Source organism: Calonectris borealis, chromosome 2, assembly GCF_964195595.1.
Source record: "Calonectris borealis chromosome 2, bCalBor7.hap1.2, whole genome shotgun sequence".
NCBI lineage: Eukaryota > Metazoa > Chordata > Aves > Procellariiformes > Procellariidae > Calonectris > Calonectris borealis.
In genome coordinates, this window is record NC_134313.1 from 127,998,603 (window position 1) to 128,019,861 (window position 21,259).

Consider the following 21,259-nt stretch of genomic DNA (forward strand, 5'->3'; position numbering starts at 1 on the left):
TAATATATGTGTAAGTGAATTCATATTTAAAACAATATACGTAATTTTCTGGTCAGAAGTAATTATAGAGAGCGTACATATTTGCACAGAAGTGGTATTCTTCACTTTTCAAAAGTCTTGTGGAGAAAGCAAATCCCTAAATTTTCATTTAAATCTAGTTATATTTTGCATTAATAATCCTAAAATAAAAATTATGATGCTTTTATTTAGCTATTTAATGGGAAGATGAAGCTATGTAATTCTAAGAATGTCGTTTCATGGTGCAACTAAGCAATCTAGCGATACGTGCTGAAAAGTATGGGGGTTTTTAACCTTATCCTCCTAGCTGTATGTTTCTGTTCTTTTTGTTGCACCAGTACTTGTCTGATTCTCTAGCAAGCTTGTTCAGGAAAATGAGCCAGCAGCCAGCTGATCGCTTCTAGTTGATGAAAAATGGGGGGAAGGCTCCATTTGCTCCTTGAACTGCCTTATTGTGAAGTCAGTTTGATTCCACTATATGGAATGGAGAAGCAGGGGAGGAGGGAAGAAAGAAGGAATTTTTTCATTTCGGCAGCAATTAACCATTGTGTTTTTCTGTAATGGGGAAATCTGACCATCCTCAAGCTATTCTATAACTGAATCATCATAACAAAACTCTATGTAATGTGATCCTTTTCGGAGTCCAGAGTGAATTCTCCAAATCAGGAGATAAAAAATTCAGGAATTCAAAATAAACACACACGTTAGTCTCACTGGAGTGAGACTAGTGCTGGATGATTTTACTGGGCACTCCTTCCTACGATCAGCTTTGGGGAGGATATGATAGAGAGATTTAGTTCATGCCACTAATGGTATGCAATGGTCTATGGAAATTTGCTGTGGTAACAGGGAACTGTTACTTTTGTGTGTTTTCATCTTGGCAGGAGAGCCAAACCATTTGTTAAACACAGCAGGAGAGTGGTTTATTTTGAAACTCCCTCCAGTTTTGTTTTCATGGTGGGAGGTATTCTCAGCCAGAGTTTTCTTTGGGAAAATTGCAAAATGTTTAGGTAACAATGTACTCATCTATTTTTCTAAGGCAAAAAGAGGCCATTATGATCCAGTATATAACACCACACTACAGTCAAGTGCATGTTATCCATAGAACTACCTAGTAATTACCATATTGCGCCTATAAACTTTTTCTGAGGTATAGCATATCTTCCTCAAAGAGGTAGTTTTGTTTTGAACTGAAAGTGGTAGAAAATCTACCGCATCCCTGGATTTCATTACTTACTTAACCTCCCTAGGTTTTACAGCTTAATTACACTCAAAATTTACCATGCTGTCCCACTAAATGTGCTTATCCTACATTTTATTTAAGGGAATGTAGGACACATGGCATGTGCTTTTCTAAATTCTTATGTCCCAGGGCTGCATTTGCCTTTCAGGAGAACAATCGTTGCATGTAGTAGTTTTAGGAGTTTAAGGCAGAAAAGGCAAAGCCGAAGTGAAGGTAACTCCTTGTTCACATACTAATGCCTCTTCTCTGTTCATTTATATTTGTCTGCCAATCTAGAAAATGAGCCCTTTTTTGCCACCTAATATGGGAATGAAAGAATAGGCAGACTAAAGAAAAACGGATTTTTGGGTTTTTTGTTTCGTTGGGTTTTTTGTTGTTGTTGTTTGGAGATAGTTTACAGTGTGGAGGAGAAGGTGACAGTGGCCAATACAGGATTAAGTCTGTGTAAGTGGGGAGACATTAACTTTTTTCAGGATTTTCAACTTCTTGCGACAGTGTGAAATTCAGCTACTTAAATAAAGGTAAAGCTTTCACTTAAAGTGAGGAGTCAAACTAAAGATGTATATTCCAGTTACGGTGACATTGAAACTGATGATGAAACCTATGTTCTTTGCTGTAGCTTTACGTTTTATTATCTATTTAGATAGGAATAGCTTTTCTGTGGGGCTGCCGCACTGTCCAGATCAAATGTGTATTAAGATTTAACATGTTGAAGTACAGCTATTTGCAGCATAAGTAACCAAACTCAGCATGGTGACTCAACGTGATTTCGAAAAGCAAGGGAAGATGACATAATCCAGTTTTCATCAAAAAAGGAAATAAAAATCTCTGACATAATATGGATGTCACGCATGCTCTGTTATATGCAGAAATTTCAATGGAAGAGACTGTAAGAAGAAAAAAAAAACACAAAATGTGAAGAAAGAAGATGCCAAAACCAAATACGTGAGTTCTTAGGTTGAAGGTAGGCAGTAAAAGTCTTGTTGCCAAACTGTTGTCTATTAAAGGCTACTTAGGTTCTGACTCTTGAGATCGCAAAAGGAAAGAATGACTATAGCTTTCACACAGTACTAGATAAATTTATAGCAAAAACAACTCCAAAAGAGAAACTCTGCAATCATTGCAATCATACTGGGAACGCAGTTACCGTAATAAAACATGGTTATGATAGCATGCACAATAGTCTTGATGTAGTAAACTGAGCAGCAACTGCTATCAACTGAGAATCAGTATGTTTTTCTGTCCAGTTACCACTATGCGGTGTTTGTTAAGAGTGTCTAAGATGCTTGTTATACCTCAGATCACAGTATGAAGTGTACTGCGTGTCTCTAAAGAAGGATGCACAGTGCAGTAGATTATAGCATTCCAAACTGCTTAAATATGGTCATCTTGCTGACTTACATGTATGTGGATGTGTATGTTCGTCATCAGGCTGGAGAGTTATAAAGTCTGAAAGACTATCAAGAATCTGCAAAATCTTGAACGTTACAAGAATATTGGGAAAGTCAAACAGTGTCTAAAAAAAAAAAAGTGTATTAAAAATTGGCAACATTAAGATTGCAAAGCAGACCCTGAAAATTGGATAACCTGTTAACAAACAAAAAACAGACTTACTGTGAAGCAGAGTACTTAAGCCCTTTGTGACACTTGGTTAATTCTCTTTGGGGGTTTTCTCATGAAACAACAGCTGGTGCTGTTTTGAGAAGTGTTATTGGAGCTCTAACAATATGAAGATCTTTCATACATGACAGAATACAAAAAGGCATTCTTGAGACAATTCCAAAATATACAGAAGAGATTGTCAGTTTAACAACACTGCAGTTTAGTGCTTGCTCAGTTTTAAAAAAAAAAAAAGAAAAAAAAAAAGAAGAAAAAAGGCTTTCCTGCTATATTTGCTTGCATTTTAAGTAGTAGAAGCTCAGCAGATGAAAGCACTTTTAATTTTTTTTTTTTTTTTTTTAAAGTTATCAAGGAAAACATAATAGGAAGATCCTGTGGAGGATGTTTGTGTCCGTAGATTTATGTCATGGTTTTGGTGATGAAGATTTTTCTCTTCTTTGGGATGAGTTCTAAACATCATTTGAACCATATAAGACAGAGATACAGTGATGCAGAGTTGGTCTTCTGTTTCAGAGTACAGCACAGCCCAAAAGGCTTGATCTGGGAAACTGCAGTTCTGTGGACTTCTGATGCTTGCATGCCTGCATAATAACATTAGTTTATGTAGTTGAATACTTTCTGGCTTTTGTTTTTATGCTTATGTTTCAATAGTGTGTAAGTTAAATAAGTTCTGAGTGTTTATAACATGAGTATTTTTTGCATACAGAAGATATAGTATACTTGGAGGATTGTACAAATACAATCTATCCTGCTCTGACAATGAAACTTAAACATTTAAGTAGAGCATACTGAAAAGGTGTTTGTGATGTCTTAGTAAAAACTATAGAATTAAAGAACTTTAAGACTACTTTCTTTTTTAATAATAACTGGCCAGGAAGAAAAATGTTATGCTGATTCTTTGTGTGTTTTTTTTCCCCTCTTAAATCATACATAATCATGTTCTAATTAGTATGTTATAAAAGGTAATAGACATAGTTGTCACAGGGAGTGGAGTAACAGAAGATCCTTACTACTGCTGAGTTAAAGCAAACTCACTGTTCCCCAAGGAGTTACACTTCTGCAGGACTAGCTCTTTTTCGGCAGCAAAGTTTGTCTGGGTGTGACCTCTATTCTCTGTCAACATGACAACAATCTGGCAGTATAATCTCAACAGAAATAGTTTTGATACTCTGTACATTTCTTACTGATAAGTTGGAAAGTATAAGTGCCTCCAAGTTGTCAGTAAGGCTTTCACTGGAAAACAGAAATGCATTTCCTAGTGTTGTATTAAAGGCAATGGCTTGTAGGAATCCCTTACCGATAATTCTATTCTGTAGTAATTTTTCACGATCTAGAGGTACTCATTCAGTCACAATAAAAGGGACTTTTCCTAATCTACTGACTTTTGCAAACATGTTGTGGGACAAGTAGAGCTATTGGAGACAGGAAAATTGTAGCCTAAATTGATTAGGCTAAGGTTTGAGTCCTTATTGTGTGTTAATGTGTTACTGAGTTGTGATGCATGGTTAGACCCTAGTCCTCAGATGCTGTACAAGTAGAAGCATTTTAGAGAGCTGTCTCAGATCAATCATAAGAATACAATACTGATGTACACGACAACTGAAAAATTGGCATGTGATAACTGCCCATTGTGTACTTCACCAACTGTAAAAACCTCTCGAAGCCTAAGAATTGGGAGCAAATAGAAGAGTTTCATTTGAACAAGATTCTGGTGGTCTTTACACCTGTAATTCTTGCTTTCTGTATGAATTGCATTTCCTCTCTTCCCTTCTTTCAACACTTGCTTCTACTTCGTCTGAGAAATATTATTTTATTTTCCTGCTAATCACTAGTCCCTTTAGAACAAGTGAACTTGTTAGCAGAACAGTGCTAACAGAGCTATGGAACCAGTAAGTAATCTGAGGGTGACTCCTATGAGGTATGATAGGAGTAAGGTCAGAGAGAGAGAAAGAGAGAGAGAGAGAGATGTATTAAAAAAAAATTATATATTCATACAGTGAAGCTCATTGGAAGCCTGGACATCATTCACAGAACTACTTCAATGAAATAAAATTTACGTTGCAACTATTGGCACTGCTTCTTTAGTAACAATTCCCGTTCCTTCTCTTCCATATATCAGTGTAATGTATCTATCTTGTGCAGTCCTGTTTCTTTTCTGCTTGTTTAGCTGATCCATGGCTAATCTTTTAAGGGTGGTGGTGGTGAGATTATTGCAGTTTAAGACCGAATGACAGTGTGGAGAATAAATTAACTCAGATACAAAAACACTTTAATCACACATGCATGCGATTTTGCAGCTTCCCTGTTTGGCAGGAGATGTGATGTGCTCCAGAAGAAAAGTCATGAAAGTTAGTGTTGAGGTTCCAACTCTGCTGCATGTAATCCTGATGCAGGATTGTGGAGTCCCCTGGATTCTTTCCCCCTCTTATTTTGGATGCTGTCAGTTACAGGACTGGGTACTAGAGAATTTTTGATTCTCATTTGGCCTGTTCAAGTTTACTCAGGGCCAAACAATTGGCTGTTGTCATCACTGGTGTACACAGTCTGCTTGTCTCAAAGGTTCTCAAAATACGTGTTTTGTAGCATTTCTGTAAATAAATTAGAAAAATGTGATCTCTAAATCTGGAAGAGAAAGGTAATTTCTCATGTTGTGAATAGAATGAAATGCTTTATTCCTGTGCCTGCTAAGAGGAAAGAAGAAAAAAAAGAGCATCAGAGCTTAAATAGTAGAAGCTGGAGAAGACCAACTGGAATAATAGGGAGAATTGTCCTTGTTAATTGTATGCTATAGGTTGGTGTTTGGCCTTTTTGAGTCTGGTGAAGTTGTTTGGGTGAGTTCAGTATCCTCTGTTCGGTATTCTTATGTGCTTATATACTTTCTTACCGTTACTTTCAGTGCTATCTGAGGCTGCAGCAAAGGCTAGATTGAGAGAGAACTGATGATACTTTCTTCAGGCTGAGAAATTTACGTGGGGACTGGTTAATCCAGGATTGAAGTTTAGCCTACATTTACTTTATACAGAGATTTACTGGGAACAGCTAAATGGGAGTAAAATATTTACCTGAGTGGCAAGTGGGTTTTGTCCTTATTATTTATCTGTTGATGGCTTTTACTGGTCACATAACACCTGCTTCAAAGTTTGTAAACCCCCTGTAAGAGAAGGAGGCTATTTCAGGTATTGGGCAGGTGGTGACAGAATTTTTTTCTGTTATGTCTGCTAGCCAGGCAAATAAATCACGTGAGTTCAAGTTATGTTTATTGGTATTTTTAAGATAATTCCAATTTACAGGTAGAAACGTATACTGTAAAATGTCATACCTAGTCTCTTGGTAGATAGACTCTTTCTGTCTCAGAACAGGGCTTTTCTACATTTGGTTGCCCTGAGAGATTTAAACTTTTCGTTTGTGTGGTTTTAGTTCAATGGGAGAGATATTTATTAGGAAAAATTCACTGAAAGATGCACCAAATCCCTGTATCCTCCCCCCAAAAGTGCCTTAGTTTTCTGTAACACTGGTTGCTCTTCCAATCGAGACATTTTTCATCATCTCCAGCCATGTTAGGCTTGAATTCTCTTTAAATTATGACATTATCCTGTGTGAGTCTCTTTTTTTTTGTCCTTTTTTTTAAGTCCTTGGCTTATTTCATCAGAAAGCATTCTAAACTGGGATTGTACCAGGTTTAATTACTTCAATTAAATAGAGAATGTAAATTATAGCAATTGAGAAGCCATAGGAGAGGCATTACAGTGTTTCTTAAGTCCCACTGAATGAATTGTCCGAATTAAAATGTAAAGGAGTAGTTTTACTGTTATTATTCAGAACAGTATTCAGTGTTTCGGATTCAAATGCTTAAGCACAAAATGGATGTTATAAATACTTAACCTGAGGAAGTGGGTGTCTTTTGTAATATACTGTTGTTTCCTTATTTTGGTTTATCATGATTAGTAAATCACTAAAGTTTGAATATGTGACAATTTGTTAAGAAACTGTCACATAATCTGTTGAATTTTTTCTGTTGAGAGGATAGCTTGATCTTAATACATCTGAAAATTTAAATTACATGGCAAGTTTTGATTGTAATTTAAATCTCTGTCAGGTTTTGTTCGTATCTTGAGAGTGACAGATTGAATGAATGAGGTTGATTGTTGGTGTCTTTTTGGTTTTAGACATTATTTGATAATCAGATCAGTGCTTCAAAAAAGGAAGACTCGGAAAGCATTAATAAAAATGACACTTCAAAGAAGATGTCTGTTGAGAGAGTTTATCAGAAAAAGACTCAGCTTGAGCACATCCTCCTCCGTCCGGATACCTACATTGGGTCAGTTGAACCGTTAACTCAGGTAGGTATCACTAAGTTTACAGTCTAAATAGTTTTTGTTGTTTTAATGAGGAAATTACTGTCCTGGTTAATAAATAGGCAAATCTCTACTTTTCTGAGTATTCTGAATTATCATGCTAAAAAATGTGGTCATGTTTATGTATGCATGTGTAGGAAGGGGTCAAGGGAAGACTTTTTAAAGCAGTGCTTGGTTCACCTGAAAAAACTTGCTCAGAAAATGTTGAGGTTCAGTCAAAACATAAACACACATCTATGTGTGTAAACACACAGTAAAGTGTGTGTATGTGTGTGTTTAGAACCATGCCTATATGCACACAAATATGTATACATATTTGTAAGTAGCATTTGCTCGAGGTCCAAAAATGCTTTGGTCTGTTTGTTTAGGTAGAGAACAGAGAATTTAAGCCTCCTGCTGGCACTTTTTTCAGCTGTTTTTGTGAAGTTGCAAATTGCTTTGAACTTCACTGTCTGTACTGTTGGAGTTCCCCACCAAGTAGAAAATAATGCATTTTCATTATGGAAGTCTTTGTGAGTACAGTTGTAATTTTTGCCAGACTTCTGCTTCTGTCTCATATGACAGCAGAAATCAGATTGGAAGAGTAAAGTTCCTGAAGTAATTAGATCTTATAGAATCATAGACTGGTTTACCAAGACAGTATAAATATTTCTATTTTATTTTGTTTACATGTAGTTAATGTGGGTTTATGATGAAGATGTAGGAATGAATTGCCGAGAAGTTACCTTTGTTCCAGGCTTGTACAAGATCTTTGATGAAATCCTTGGTAAGTATTTTTAACAATAATATTGCTTTAGCATTATGGAGTACACACTTTTCTGAGAGCTCTCAAAGCATATTAATTTGTTTCTAAATTTAAATCACAGAGTCCCACTAAACTGCAGTGCATGAAAATTTTAGTGTATTGCAGTGCTACAGAACAGTTTAAAGAGGGAAGAGTGTTTTCAGTTGAACTTGTGAGACAGTGTAAATATTTGTTACTGGATGTCTAAACTAGATCATTCTTTATGATCAATATTGTTACAAGATTTTTAATCTGCAAAGTTTATCAGGGCCACAGTTTTAAATAACATTTGAAAGAAGATTATTCTCCTGAAAGAAGACAACTGAAAGTTGTCTAAGTGTTAACTTAGATAATCATCTTATGAATCACTAAAACTACCTCCTTCTGTAGAGGATGATAGTTGTGGTGATGGTGATTCTTACATGGATCATTTCTAGACTTCAGACAGTTTTAAAATGAATAAGTATCATATTGCCATTTAAAAGCATGGTGTCCGAGACACAAACAAATGATTTTTAGAAAATTCTGTCCTAAGTCACTATGACTTACTAGTTTAGGACATTCTCTTGGTGACAGGCACGCACTGAAGACTAACCAGCAGTAGAGATGTGCAACATCTGAACAGTGTGCTGTCTGCTGAACTGATATTATGTGTTAATTGACATGAATTCTTGGGCTAATCAGTTTTTATGAAGTTATGTTGTAAGGATTGGCGGGATTACATAGTAAACTAAATTATGGTCTATTGAGGTCAATGGAAATTTTGTCATGACCTTCATTGGGTTCAGCACTTATCCACACCTCTAAAACTATGCTTTACAGCATTGCTGTCTTGGAGACAATAAAGACTATGTCTTGGCCAGGTGGAAAAGAAGGATTTCTTATTTTTGCTTTTTACTCATTACTTGATTTGAGAAATATGGGAATGAAAATTTTTTGACACTTCTTTTTTGAGTGCTGCCTCACAGATGAAATTCACGGGCCTTTCACAGGAGGGAGTTACTTCCATCTTGTCCCATTCAGAAGGAAAACCGTTATCATATCATTATCGTAGTACTGTATGGCTTATTGCTTCTTTATGTAGCACTGATAAGTGCTCCAGAGTGTGGTTTGAGAGCTAGGGGTCAGTGTAATAACATTACAAAAACAGGACATTGTAGCTGTGCATACTTTTTAATGAAACTGCACTTAATAATTTTAGCAAAAGCACCTTGAAATATCTGATCTTATATTGAGATCCTTATAATCTATTAAGATATTAAGATATTTTAATTTTAATGGATTTATCTTCATGTCCTTTGGTGGTTTTGGGTTTTATTTTTATCTATTTCATGGGTGATGAGACAAATGCTGAAAATGATTGTAATGTGTTTTCATGGTTAATGGCCATAGTCACATTTCTGATTTCCGTTGTTTGTAGTTAATGTACATTGGAGTGCAGTTTAATTAAATTCTGATCAAATGTTAACTTCTGGTTATCCTTCTTTTGATCCTAAACTGTGTAAACTGTTTAGGAACTAACTTACAAATGTTAGTTATAAGTCTCACAGGCTCTTTAGAGATAACTTTCGCTGCAATCAAAACACTCCTTAATGGATGTGACTATTTCAGTTTCAGTTGACAAAAGGATGTGTAAACCGATCTGGTGATGCATATAATTTCCTAGGGTTTTTAACATACATGGTGTAATATGTGTAATAAATATGCAAACAAGTGCAGCAACAGAATAATGAAGTCTTCAGTATGTTAAGAACAGTTATGAGAACAGACTTACAAAATACACTTTTATATTTACTTCTAAGATAGTCTAACTGCTAGAAATAGAGTCAGTAATTATAAGAAGGTTGAAAATTATCTTCTTGCAGTTACTGGGTCATATTTATAGACTTCAGTAATAAGATACAGAACATACAAAAAGATACCAGATTAATACCCGGACTATTGAAACTTGTGGTGGAATATGTATTTAATCAGTTTTACAGATCAAGTAATTAATTATTGCCCCTAGAAAGTGTTAATTTGTGCTACTCTGTTTCATAGTAAATGCTGCTGACAATAAGCAGAGGGACAAGAATATGACTTGTATTAAAATATCCATTGATCCGTAAGTAAACGCATGTTTTCATTTACTTTCCCTGCCAGTGCTATTGTAGTTCAGATTTGTACAAATTATTTTACTAAATGAAATTGTTTTTTTAAAAAACAAAATAATGTTTTTTGATTATTTCCATTAGCTTCATATTTTAAGATGAAAAGGTGAATTAAAAGTGGTTAACATTAAGTACTATCATTCTGAATTTATAATAATTTACTTTCCTAAATCAGTCATTAATGTTTGATTGAATGAAAGAAGATTATAAAATTCATAATTAGATGAAAGCTTGGCAGTACATAAATATAACCAGTCAGGTTACTTACAAATCATAAATACCAGCCTTGAGGTTTTGTAACATAATTTTGCACCTCTTGAACTTCTATGTTAACTCCTTTAACATTAGGATAAGGTTATGTTTGAATTAGTCAGCTATATCGCACTTAAACTGCAGATTGCAAATATGTCATTACCACTGTTTTTCAAAATTGAGTACTTAAAGAGATATTTCCTAATGAGAAGTACTATAGTTAAATAGATGTTGATTGGGTTCCTTTAGTAGTACCTTTTCAGTGACGTTTAACTGAATAATAAATGTTTAAGACCTAATTTCCACGCCTAATCTTTAGGACAAATATACTGAGAAATAATTTTTCTGCAAGTTTTCAGTGCATTATGAGTTTCTGTAGACCAAATTGTTTTTATTATGGAGTGGGAGGGAAATGGTAGTGTAAATCTGCCTGACCTGTCATGATTTTGAACTCTGTAATAGCCCGAAATGAAAATTCTATGAGAGCTACAAGTATTAACGATGCCAGATGTTGATGGATTTTGGCATTGATGCATAAAATAAGCTACAATGTTTATCATAACTGGGAAATAACAGTTTTAAACAGATGATAACTTGGCTGTGTGGGTGGACTTCAATGAAACCTAAAAAGCTACATCCCTAACTTAAGTATAATTCTGTCACTAAACTTCAGGATTTTGTTGCAGAGCATGTTGATAGTGAAAGCTCTTCAAACAGATTTTTGGGGATTGTTTTTATGATACGAAATACTGTCATGTATGGGCAATTATGCTCCTTCTTCTAAGACATTTAATAAGCACAAAGAAGTGTTTTTTTGTAATTAAAATTGATAGAGCTGTGAATAAACATGGTAAGAATATGGTCTTTTATTGTATTTTATGTGGTTATTTAAACAGGTAAAATGTATGCAGGAGTCTGTTTTCAAGATTACATTAATTGGCTTAATGTCTTCACTATTTTATAGGGAATCAAACATTATCAGCATATGGAATAATGGAAAGGGTATACCGGTTGTGGAACACAAAGTAGAAAAAGTATACGTACCTGCTTTAATCTTTGGGCAGCTGCTAACATCCAGCAACTATGATGATGATGAGAAAAAAGTTACAGGCAAGACTATTTAACATGTTTTGTTTTATTCAATCAAGCCATTGTTTGTTTTTCCGTATGCTTTCTCTTCTTACTTTTTCTCTTTCTATTCTGTTTCATAACAGATGATCACTTAGTCACCGTTACTATAGCTCTGTTAGAGTAAAAGGACTTAAAGACAAAAAAATCTTACTTTTTCTTTTTTAATATCAATGTTTACAGAGAACTTTACATGTACATCTTTAATGTCAGTACTCATTATTCAGTAACAAAAAACATATTTTCGTATTTTAACGCATGCAAGCATTTAAACATTTATGCTCTTGAAATGAAGGGAAAAAAAAATTAATAAATTAGGGTATGATTTATTATCCTAAATGTGAAGTAACCCTAATTTAGATCATGAATGAAAGTTAGTTCTGTTCTATCCTACACCATATATTTTGCCCATATTATGATGTGTGGTTGCAGAGTGATTTGGATCTGATCGTGACCTAGTTTTTAGCTGATCAGGGTGTTGAGGTCACTTGCCTTTCAGCACGCAACTGGTAGATCAACTGAAGGGAAGCAATGGGAGCATCCTGGCCTTGGGGGGAGGAGCAAACTGCTCATTTTTGAGGCAGAAGCAGTTGCACCAGATTGGAGGTAGTGTGAAACTCCATCTCTGGCATCCTTTGATAGCTGTTGACATGTGGCCCAACTTTTGTCTTATATAGGAACATTTTACTTCATTGGCATACTCTCTGAATATCATAAATATGGTTCTGCTGTAAAAAACTTACTATATGTGGTTTTTTTAGGTGGACGCAATGGCTATGGTGCAAAACTTTGTAACATATTTAGTACAAAGTTTACAGTTGAAACTGCTTGCAAGGAATACAAACACAGCTTTAAGCAGGTATAGACATGATATCAACTTTTTTCCTTTTCTTTGCTGTAATTATAAATTTAAAATTTAACACATTTTCTATATTTCATGAATAGTTCATGAAATGAATCATTTAACATCCAAATAGATGTGTAGAGTTTGCAGGGTAGGTAGTTCAGTCAGTAAAATTGGTACTTCTGTATATTAGAATTCGGGTGGTTTTGTTAAGTAATATTTTTCTTGGGAGTGTTAAGTGACTAAAAATGAAAAAAATTCTTCTGTTAAAACTAAAGTATATTCATGTGCACGTGAAAAAAGATATTTAATTGAAACATTTTGTAATTGCTGTTATATAATTTGTCAAAAAATCTTTCTACTTAGCTGTGCAATTCTCTAGATAATTTTTTAGTGTAAGAAGAAGATTTTTCAGTGTTTGTCATGAATTTCATTAGCCTAGCTGGACTTCAGTGCAAACCCCGCTTCCTCCCCATTTGTACCCATTGCTCATTGTTATCGTTGTTAGCACACAGACCAAGGATTGAATGCAATCTGATCTACTGTATATAGCTTTAAGATGGCCACCTTTCTAAAAGTTTGAAGAACTTTGTTAGAGTATTAGATACCAAATGGCTTTGGAGTCTTTCCCAGTTGGTGGCTTCCTTCTCTTTTTTTCTGGACAAGTAATTCATTTCTGGTTATGCTGTCATGTCACTACATAAACAATACATTTCAATGGTTTTACCTGTCTCTTCAAAAATGTAATATTTTCTGCTGACTGCCAAAAAGAAAATTAATATTGGTTTGAGCGTACTTTTTGAAAATGACATGCTTTACGACTTAGATGAAGTGCTATGTTTCCCAGTATTTTCAAAAATTGTGAAAATTTAATACAACTGAACTTTGATGTATGCTGTGAGTAGGCGTTCTGCTTAGTCTTATAAATGTGCCCATGTTCTTAAACAGGGAACAATACCAAGACTCCTGAGTCAAGTTTGAGCAAGTTGGTTTGTCAAGAAGCATGCTTTGGTACACTGCACAGCCACTAAGATGCTATCTCAGAGACAACTGAGTCTCTGTACAGGGACTAAAAGCTTCTTTATAGAAGTGTGTCATAGATTGAAAGTGTTAAACTGATGGGCAATAAGGACTGTTTAGCTACCTCACTTGTATTTAATTTAGTCAGTTCTGCGGTGGGCTCTGTTTGCGTTAGAATCATGTCCATCAATGTAATGATACCTGCATATTTACAGAAACCACAAATCTGCTGTCACAGATGCATGTGCAAATCTTGGTAAAGCAATTAATTTTATGTGTAGTGTTTTACCAAAGGAAACTTGTAAAAGAAGTCTGTGAGCTTTTTGTTGTGTAGCTGTTGCAATCCTAGCATAGCTGGAAAATGGAACAAAGGAGGAGGACAACATGTATTGTAAACTAACATCTAAAACGTTTTTTCCCCAAAGACTTGGATGAACAATATGATGAAGACCTCTGAACCCAAGATTAAGCATTTTGATGGTGATGACTACACATGCATTACATTCCAGCCAGATCTATCTAAATTTAAAATGGAAAAACTTGATAAGGATATTGTGGCCCTCATGACAAGAAGAGCATATGATTTGGCTGGGTCATGCAAAGGAGTCAAAGTCATGTTGAATGGGAAGAAATTACCTGTAAGAGCCTCATTTAAAATATTTTAAGTGTACTGAGTATTTTATGCAAAGAATAGTAATTGTTATCTGTATTACTCATAGGTAAATGGATTTCGCAGTTATGTAGATCTTTACGTAAAAGACAAGCTGGATGAAACTGGAGTTGCACTCAAAGTTATTCATGAAGTTGTGAATGAACGATGGGATGTGTGCCTCACTTTGAGTGAAAAAGGGTTTCAGCAGATCAGCTTTGTAAATAGTATAGCTACCACAAAGGTGAGTAGTTATACTAAATGATAAAAAATTTAAATGATAAAAATGTGTGCTAAGGTTATGCCCAGTCAAATATTTGATAAAAAAATACATCTGGGTTACTAAAAATAAATAGGTGAGGTAATCTTTTGCATGAGAGGATCGGGCAGAGCAATTGAATGCGATCAAAATACATTCGCAGTATTTCTGAATATGCACTAGTTTTTAAAACACTAGTAATCATTATCAGTGATACTGATGTCTTATGTGAGCGTACGTGGTATTGATTAAATACAAACCAAATGCAACTATTTTATTCCTTCCTTTTTAACACATTGTAATAAAATAATTCTGAAATTAAGTTAAAAAAATGTACAAACCCCTTTAAAGCTAGTAGTGGCAAGTTTTGGAGGGCAAAAATGGCTTTTGGTTCTTGAAAGATGGCTTTCCATTTATTGCTTTATGATGTATAAAACTGGCCTGAAATGTTGAGATTAATTTTCTTTTATTTGTGTTTCTATGTAAGGGGATCTAGGTGTTCTCTGTACTTATTAGCAACTATAGTAGTAGTGAAATGATATCATAGCAAATCTTCAGTTATGATGAAGCAGCAATGTGCTCAGCATACTAAAGTACAATCTTTGTGCTTCTCAAATTGCTGGGGTGGTCAGGCACCAAGGCAATCAACTGAAATCAACTAGTGTAACTCTCATTTATGACAGTTTGGTGCGGCCCAGTTTTAGGGATCTGGGATTCACCATGGTGAAAGAAAGTCTTTGTCATTTCTACTCTTCATAGATGGCACCAGATGAGTGATCTAACAACAGTCAAGCAATTCTAGTGATTGGTGAGGCTAGTTTTGGGGAATCTTAACCATGAGCTTCCCCAAAAGATGAGAAAGATAAGAATTTGTAATCAGGCACTTAAAAAACCCTCCTTGCTCAGATCTTTTCTAAAAGAGTCAAACAGAAGAAAATTCTAATGGTAGCATAAAAGTGGGGTCCCTAGTCTAGGCAGAAGCCCAGAGATACCAGTGTTAATCTTGGTGGTAGGTGATGTGTAGCCAGTGTTTTGGTGGTATATAATTTTTACTACATAACTGCTTCCAATGTCATTTTCAGTGTAGCTGAACCAGTGTTCAGCGATAAGGGGTGTAGTTTATTTCATTGTACAATACTTACTTTCTAAGTGTTCATTTTAATTAAATGCTTATCTGATACTTGTCAAAACTAGGGATAACAAACATATCTGGTAGTTGAAAGGTTAAAAGTCAGTTTTAATTCAGGCCTCTTTATGCAACATAAAGAAGAAAAATAGCATGACCTTAAAGATCTATACAATACCTTTATGAAGAAGCTGGCAATGTAGAAACACTTAATAATGTTTGATAATCAGGTGAAGAAAATGTATTTGAAAAAAATGAACACTTATTGACTCCTAAGCTAAATATATTGCATACACTTACTCAAATGATTTTGAATTTGACTCTTTTGGATCAATTTTCACCCATCATGCAGTTACACATACATTGTTATCATATATTCTTTAAGAAAATTCATAGAAAAAGTACTGTGTATTCTTCAAAGGTAAGTGTTGTAATTTCTAGTTTTTCCCACTCTCCCGATCCATGCCTTATGTGTGTGACTGGATGTGGAATGTTCGGGGCCGGTGAACCACCTCACCAGCAATTGATGTGCAACTACCCACTGATGAGACATAATGGCTAGTAACTAACTGCGTCAACTGCCTGTCCCCTTATCTGCTAACAGGTGAGGAGCTCATTTCAGCTGTTTTTTGGTTATTTATCGCTGTTTGCTGAAAGCTTTTCATTTCTGTTTCTGGATAAATTTCACCCAGTCGTAACTTCCCTTCCACCTTTTTTAAACTTGCTTTAAATTCCAAACAAGTTTTTTTTAGGTTCATGGGGGTTTTTTTTGAGGGGTGTGTGGAAGGTCAGGCAGTATGTTGAGGCACAACTCCCTTGTTTTGTTCTTGTAAGTTTGTTAACCTTGGTCAGGTCCCCATTTATTCACAATTTTGCCACAGAAGACCACCACAGAATTCGCCTTCAGGCTCTGAGGCAGCATTTGGAAGAATATTTGTAGCTATTATGGTTATGCAGATAACCTTTTGTTGAGACTTGTAGATAAACTGATTAAACATGGTCTTCTCAAGTTCTCAATTTCAAATAGTAGCTGTAGTAGAAATTGTAGTAAAACTTCAGTTATTAACACAACAATCTAATGATATTTTTAATATGGTGGCACTGCTAACTGTAACACTACTAATCATTTTAGCAGAAATGCTCAGCTAGTGCAGATGCAATGTCAGATAGTAGACTAGGGTGGAGGGAGCATCCCAACCTGTTAAAATTTGCTGGAGTTCAGCAAGAAATTCGGGACCATTCCAGAGCTGGATGTTTTCAGATTTATTCTAATAAAATAAACATAAGAGAAAACAAATGCAAAATAAAATAGGATTTTATTTGTATAGCTAATTCAATGAAAATTTCAAATTTATGATTAGCTTCTGAATTTGTTTGCCATATGAACCACCTATCTGTCCATAGAATTCAAATATGGCTTGCCTCAGAATTAATTGAGGCTGTTGGCTATTGATGACAATATGAGTAGAATGTATATAGGAGCCAGTCTAAGCTTCATTTTTATGGTTTTAGTTGTTACCATTTCTTTAGACGTCTTTGCATCCTGAAGTTTGCAAGACTGGGATTCAATCATAATCGTTACACAGAAGGTTATGCAGTTTCAGTGCTCTTTCTCATAATACAGTAGCCATAATAGTCATTGACAGCCCTCTAGGTTTAGAGGGTATTTTTCTTTTTCTGTCTTGTATTAAAATGTACTGACAGTTGGGGCAGTTATAGGCTGTTATGCTTCTATAGTGGGTAAATGTGCCACCTACTGGTGAGATGGTTGAAAGGTTCCCAACTTTGAGCTCTGAACATCCCTCACTCAATGCTACACACTAAGAATGGACACAGGAATGGGGAACTGTTATAGTAACTAATATCTTCCAAGAACAAGAATTACTGGTAAGTAGCTAATTTTTGATGTGTCGGATGTTAGTTTGAGCAAAATATTTGTAGTGCTAAAAATTGAAAAAAGAAAAATTGCTAAAGTTGTAAACACAAAAATATACTGAGATATTCCCATAAGCATAAGTTTTCAGTAATGTGATGAGTAAAAGTAAAGCACTTTCCACATTTGAATGGCAATTTTAATGGTTTTTTAAAACATGTAATTTGATATTTTCCTGTAGTAGCTTTTCTTTACAGTTTGGAAATGGTTTTATTTTTCTTTAAAGTGGCAGGATGTTGATGTATCAGCTTTCACTTGAACTCTCCTATGCTGAAACTCTGCCATCCATATGTGAATAAAAACTGTTGTGTTTTAATTTTGGTGTTTTGGGGGCTTGGTTTTTTTGTTTGTTTGTTGTGGTGTTTTTTGGGGGGGGGTTGTGGGTTTTTTTGGTTTTGGGTTTTTTTTAAGAAGAAATGCCATGAAAAAAATTCTTCTATGTATGGTGCTTCTAAAACACACTAATGGTTTGTGTTAGTGTTTAGTAGGTGACTCTAGAGACTGACAGAAACCATAGATGGTTTCTTTGAAGTGCAAGTACTGGTTTTGGTTATGACTAATAATATTTACCATTTTAAGCTATTTTGTTTACCTCCTCTCTCTTTTTTCTTTTCATCTTGACTTTCTATATGAAGTTGAGAACACAGCTACTACCTCCTGTCAATTCAACCACTTTACATCATCTTCAGTCTTTTCAGATGCATACTCTGCCTTAAAATGTAGAATCCTAACTTTTGGTTTTTGCTTGCTAGTTCTTTCTTTTCCTCTGTCTTTTTGGTTGCTGTTGTTTCTTGGGTTTGTTGTTTTCCATTTCTTATCTATCCTATACTTCCTCATATCCATCAAAAGCTTTTTTTTTCTCCTCAGTTCTGTTTTTAAAACAGCTTTAAAGGAGGAGGGTTTTTTCGTTTGTTACCTCATGATGAATGTGTCCATAGATGTGTTTTCTTTATTTCGTCTGTGCTACTGCAAATTGGTCTTAACGGGAACCATTATTTAGTCTGTATTTTTGTAAGGCACTAATTGATACTAAACAAAGCTGATCTTCTGTATAAAATATTGATTGTTGAGTTAGGTACGTTTTTATTGTATAGGATATGCCTGCATCACTCCATTCTTCGTTACAAGATAATAGATTTCAGTCAAAACATTATGAACTTTCTATAACAGCCACTGGCATTTAGCATTTTATTATTATTTGTACCTTTTTGTCTATAAATTTAAAGGAAGGCATTTGAATAATCAGAAATGTAAACAGCTTTCAGATAGCCAGGGCTTTAGGACCGTTTATATTTTTGACATCTTTCTGAAGAAATCCTGCTATTTTACCTATAAGGGAAGTTGTGTCACCTTGGGTTTGTAAATATTTAAACATATTTATCACCATTGGTTTAGGCAATTTCAGTAGTCATTGTTCCATAGAATTAAAGACTACAGGATACATGCCTTCAAATACTAGTTGTTCTTCCTAATCTGGAATGTTATATCTATGATACAAGTTAGTGCTGTTTTAATGTGTTCCCTTAGGGTTCAATTCTAGGGCCAGTCACGTTCAATGTATTTATCAACGATCTGGGTGCAGGAGTTGAATGCACCATTAGCAAGTTCGCTGATGATACCAAACTGGGAGGTGCTGCTGACTCTCTTGAGGGGCAGGAGGCCTCGCAGAGGGATCTAGATAGATTGGAGCATTGGGCTATGATTAACGGGATGAAATTTAACAAGTCGAAATGCCGGATTCTGCACCTAGGATAGAGTAATGCCAGGCACAAGTATAAATTGAGAGAGGAGTGGCTGGAAAGCAGCCCTGCGGAAAGGGGTCTGGAGGTGCTGGTCGACAGCAGGCTCAACAGGAGCCAGCAGCGTGCCCTGGCAGCCAAGAGGGCAAACTGCATCCTGGGGTGCATCAAACACAGCATAACCAGCGGGTCAAAAGAGATGATTATCCCGCTGTATTCAGCGTTGTTGTGGCCCCACCTTGATTACTGTGTGCAGTTCTGGGCCCCACAATTTAAGGATGTGAAGGTCCTTGAATGTATCCAGAGGAGGGCAACAAAGCTGGTGAAAGGGCTGGAAGGCATGTCCTGTGAGGAGCAACTGAGGACTTTGGGTTTGTCTAGTTTGGAGAAAAGGAGGCTGAGGGGCGACCTCATTGCTCTCTACAGCTTCCTGAGGAAGGGATGTGGAGGGGGAGGTGCTAAGCTCTTCTCCCCAGGATCCAGTGATAGGACGCGTGGGAATGGTTCAAAGCTGTGCCGGCGAGGACATTAGGAAGCACTTCTTTATCGAGAGGGTGGTCAAACACTGGAACAGGCTTCCTGGAGAAGTGGTCGATGCCCCAAGCCTGTCAGTGTTTAAGAGGCATTTGGACAATACCCTTAATACCATGCTTTAACTTTTGGTCAGCCCTGAAGTGGTCAGGCAGTTGGACTAGATGATCGTTGTAGGTCCCTTCCAACTGAAATATTCTATTCTATTCTAGTCTTTATTAGTGGTTCTGATTCAGATTTCTTTTGCATTGTAGAATATACCCCATAATTGTTAGGTTTCTTTTACACATGTAAATCGGTAGTCATTGTTAGGATGTAATAGATCTATAGTAGACCTTTTTTTCCCAGAAAGCTTATATGAGATGCCTTTATTTTCCAAGCAATTTAATCTCAAAATTACTTGTCTTCTAAAAGTATGTTTTTGGGTTTTTTTTTTTGGTAGCTGGTTTAAAGTTTAAATCCAAAGAGAATTGCAGCTAGAGAAGGTGATAGAAGCTTTGGGGCATCTTCTGAAGGTGTTCAAATGCTTAGTGCTTCCTTATTTAGACTGAATTGTAAAACCACTATTACTGAATTGTAAAACCACTATTTCAACATTGAAAATAATACGTATTTTCATCACCCTGCCGTACTGCAAAGCATGAGTTATATATGGCTTCACAAAGGTAACTTTTCTGACTTATTACTTCCAAAGTTTAAGTACATAAGTAAGTATTTCTTCTTCAGGGTTCTGTTGTGCTAGGGATTGTAGTTGGGACGCGAATACATTACCTCCACCAAAAGTTTTTTTGCAATAATGGCTTCACTTGAAATATCTAGTTGGAAAGGCCTTAAACAAGGATAACCAGACTCAGAGTCCCTCTTTTTCTAGGGTAAATGGAAGAATTGTGACAGGCACTGTGAATGTTTCACTTTCAGCTGTTATGGTGCAACGGAGGAAAAAAATCCTATATATTCTTTCCTTTTTTTTTTGCACTGTGATGGTGGAAGAAATTGCTTATAAGCCATTTTTTTTTCTTCTGCATTTGGGCAGTAACTGTAAGGGAGTCCAGCTGACTGGTCTCGTTTGCTACAAGACAGGTGGCAACATAATGATGTAGTTACAAGTTATTGCTCTGTGGTGTCCTAAGTGGTCGGTTTGCCAGCTTATGGTTAACTGCATGCTCTGTTATGTAGCTCTTGTTGCTACATCAGGTATGACTTTGCAGCAGGTTTAGCCTCTGGTGCGTTTTATGGAGAACTGCTCATCACTTTAAGGTTATCTTGCTCAGTTCTTTTAGAGTTTTCTGGATCTTGTGATTGGCTATTTGCAGTTTGCTCTCCATTTGCCCTCGCTTAAGCCCAAGGCTAGTAAAGAATGCTAATAGCATTTTTTCAAAGAGTTCTGTAAATAAAGCTAAGAAAAGGTGAAATGACTTTTGGGAAGGAATAGGCATGGGTGCTATATATCTGAGGGTGAGCTCTTGAAAAATTTTTTTTTTATGAACCAAATGTGTGGTGTTTTCAGTCCAAGGTTATTTGTGTGCCTGTTAAAAAGATACCCCTTGATGGCCATGTGGTGTTGCAGGTACCATCCCAGTGCTACAGAGTAATTTTCAGATCGGCCAT

The 21,259-nt window shown here is 35.8% G+C and overlaps 1 protein-coding gene across 5 annotated transcripts in view; it reads left to right on the top strand.

Annotated features, from left to right (window-relative positions):
- The window catches only part of TOP2B (DNA topoisomerase II beta), a 67,265-nt gene that overhangs the window by 11,190 nt on the left and 34,816 nt on the right, over positions 1 to 21,259 (top strand). For 2 of the 5 annotated variants that reach the window (XM_075143388.1, XM_075143389.1), the window contains exons 1-8: positions 6,448 to 6,558; positions 7,048 to 7,221; positions 7,912 to 8,002; positions 10,061 to 10,124; positions 11,387 to 11,532; positions 12,312 to 12,409; positions 13,840 to 14,052; positions 14,134 to 14,307. In XM_075143388.1, the coding sequence (XP_074999489.1) occupies positions 6,463 to 6,558; positions 7,048 to 7,221; positions 7,912 to 8,002; positions 10,061 to 10,124; positions 11,387 to 11,532; positions 12,312 to 12,409; positions 13,840 to 14,052; positions 14,134 to 14,307 (1,056 nt within the window). In that variant the 5' untranslated portion in view covers positions 6,448 to 6,462. Of the gene's footprint in view, positions 1 to 6,447; positions 6,559 to 7,047; positions 7,222 to 7,911; positions 8,003 to 10,060; positions 10,125 to 11,386; positions 11,533 to 12,311; positions 12,410 to 13,839; positions 14,053 to 14,133; positions 14,308 to 21,259 lie in introns of those variants that run through there. The other 3 variants (XM_075143390.1, XM_075143391.1, XM_075143392.1) reach the window with 3 other exon arrangements.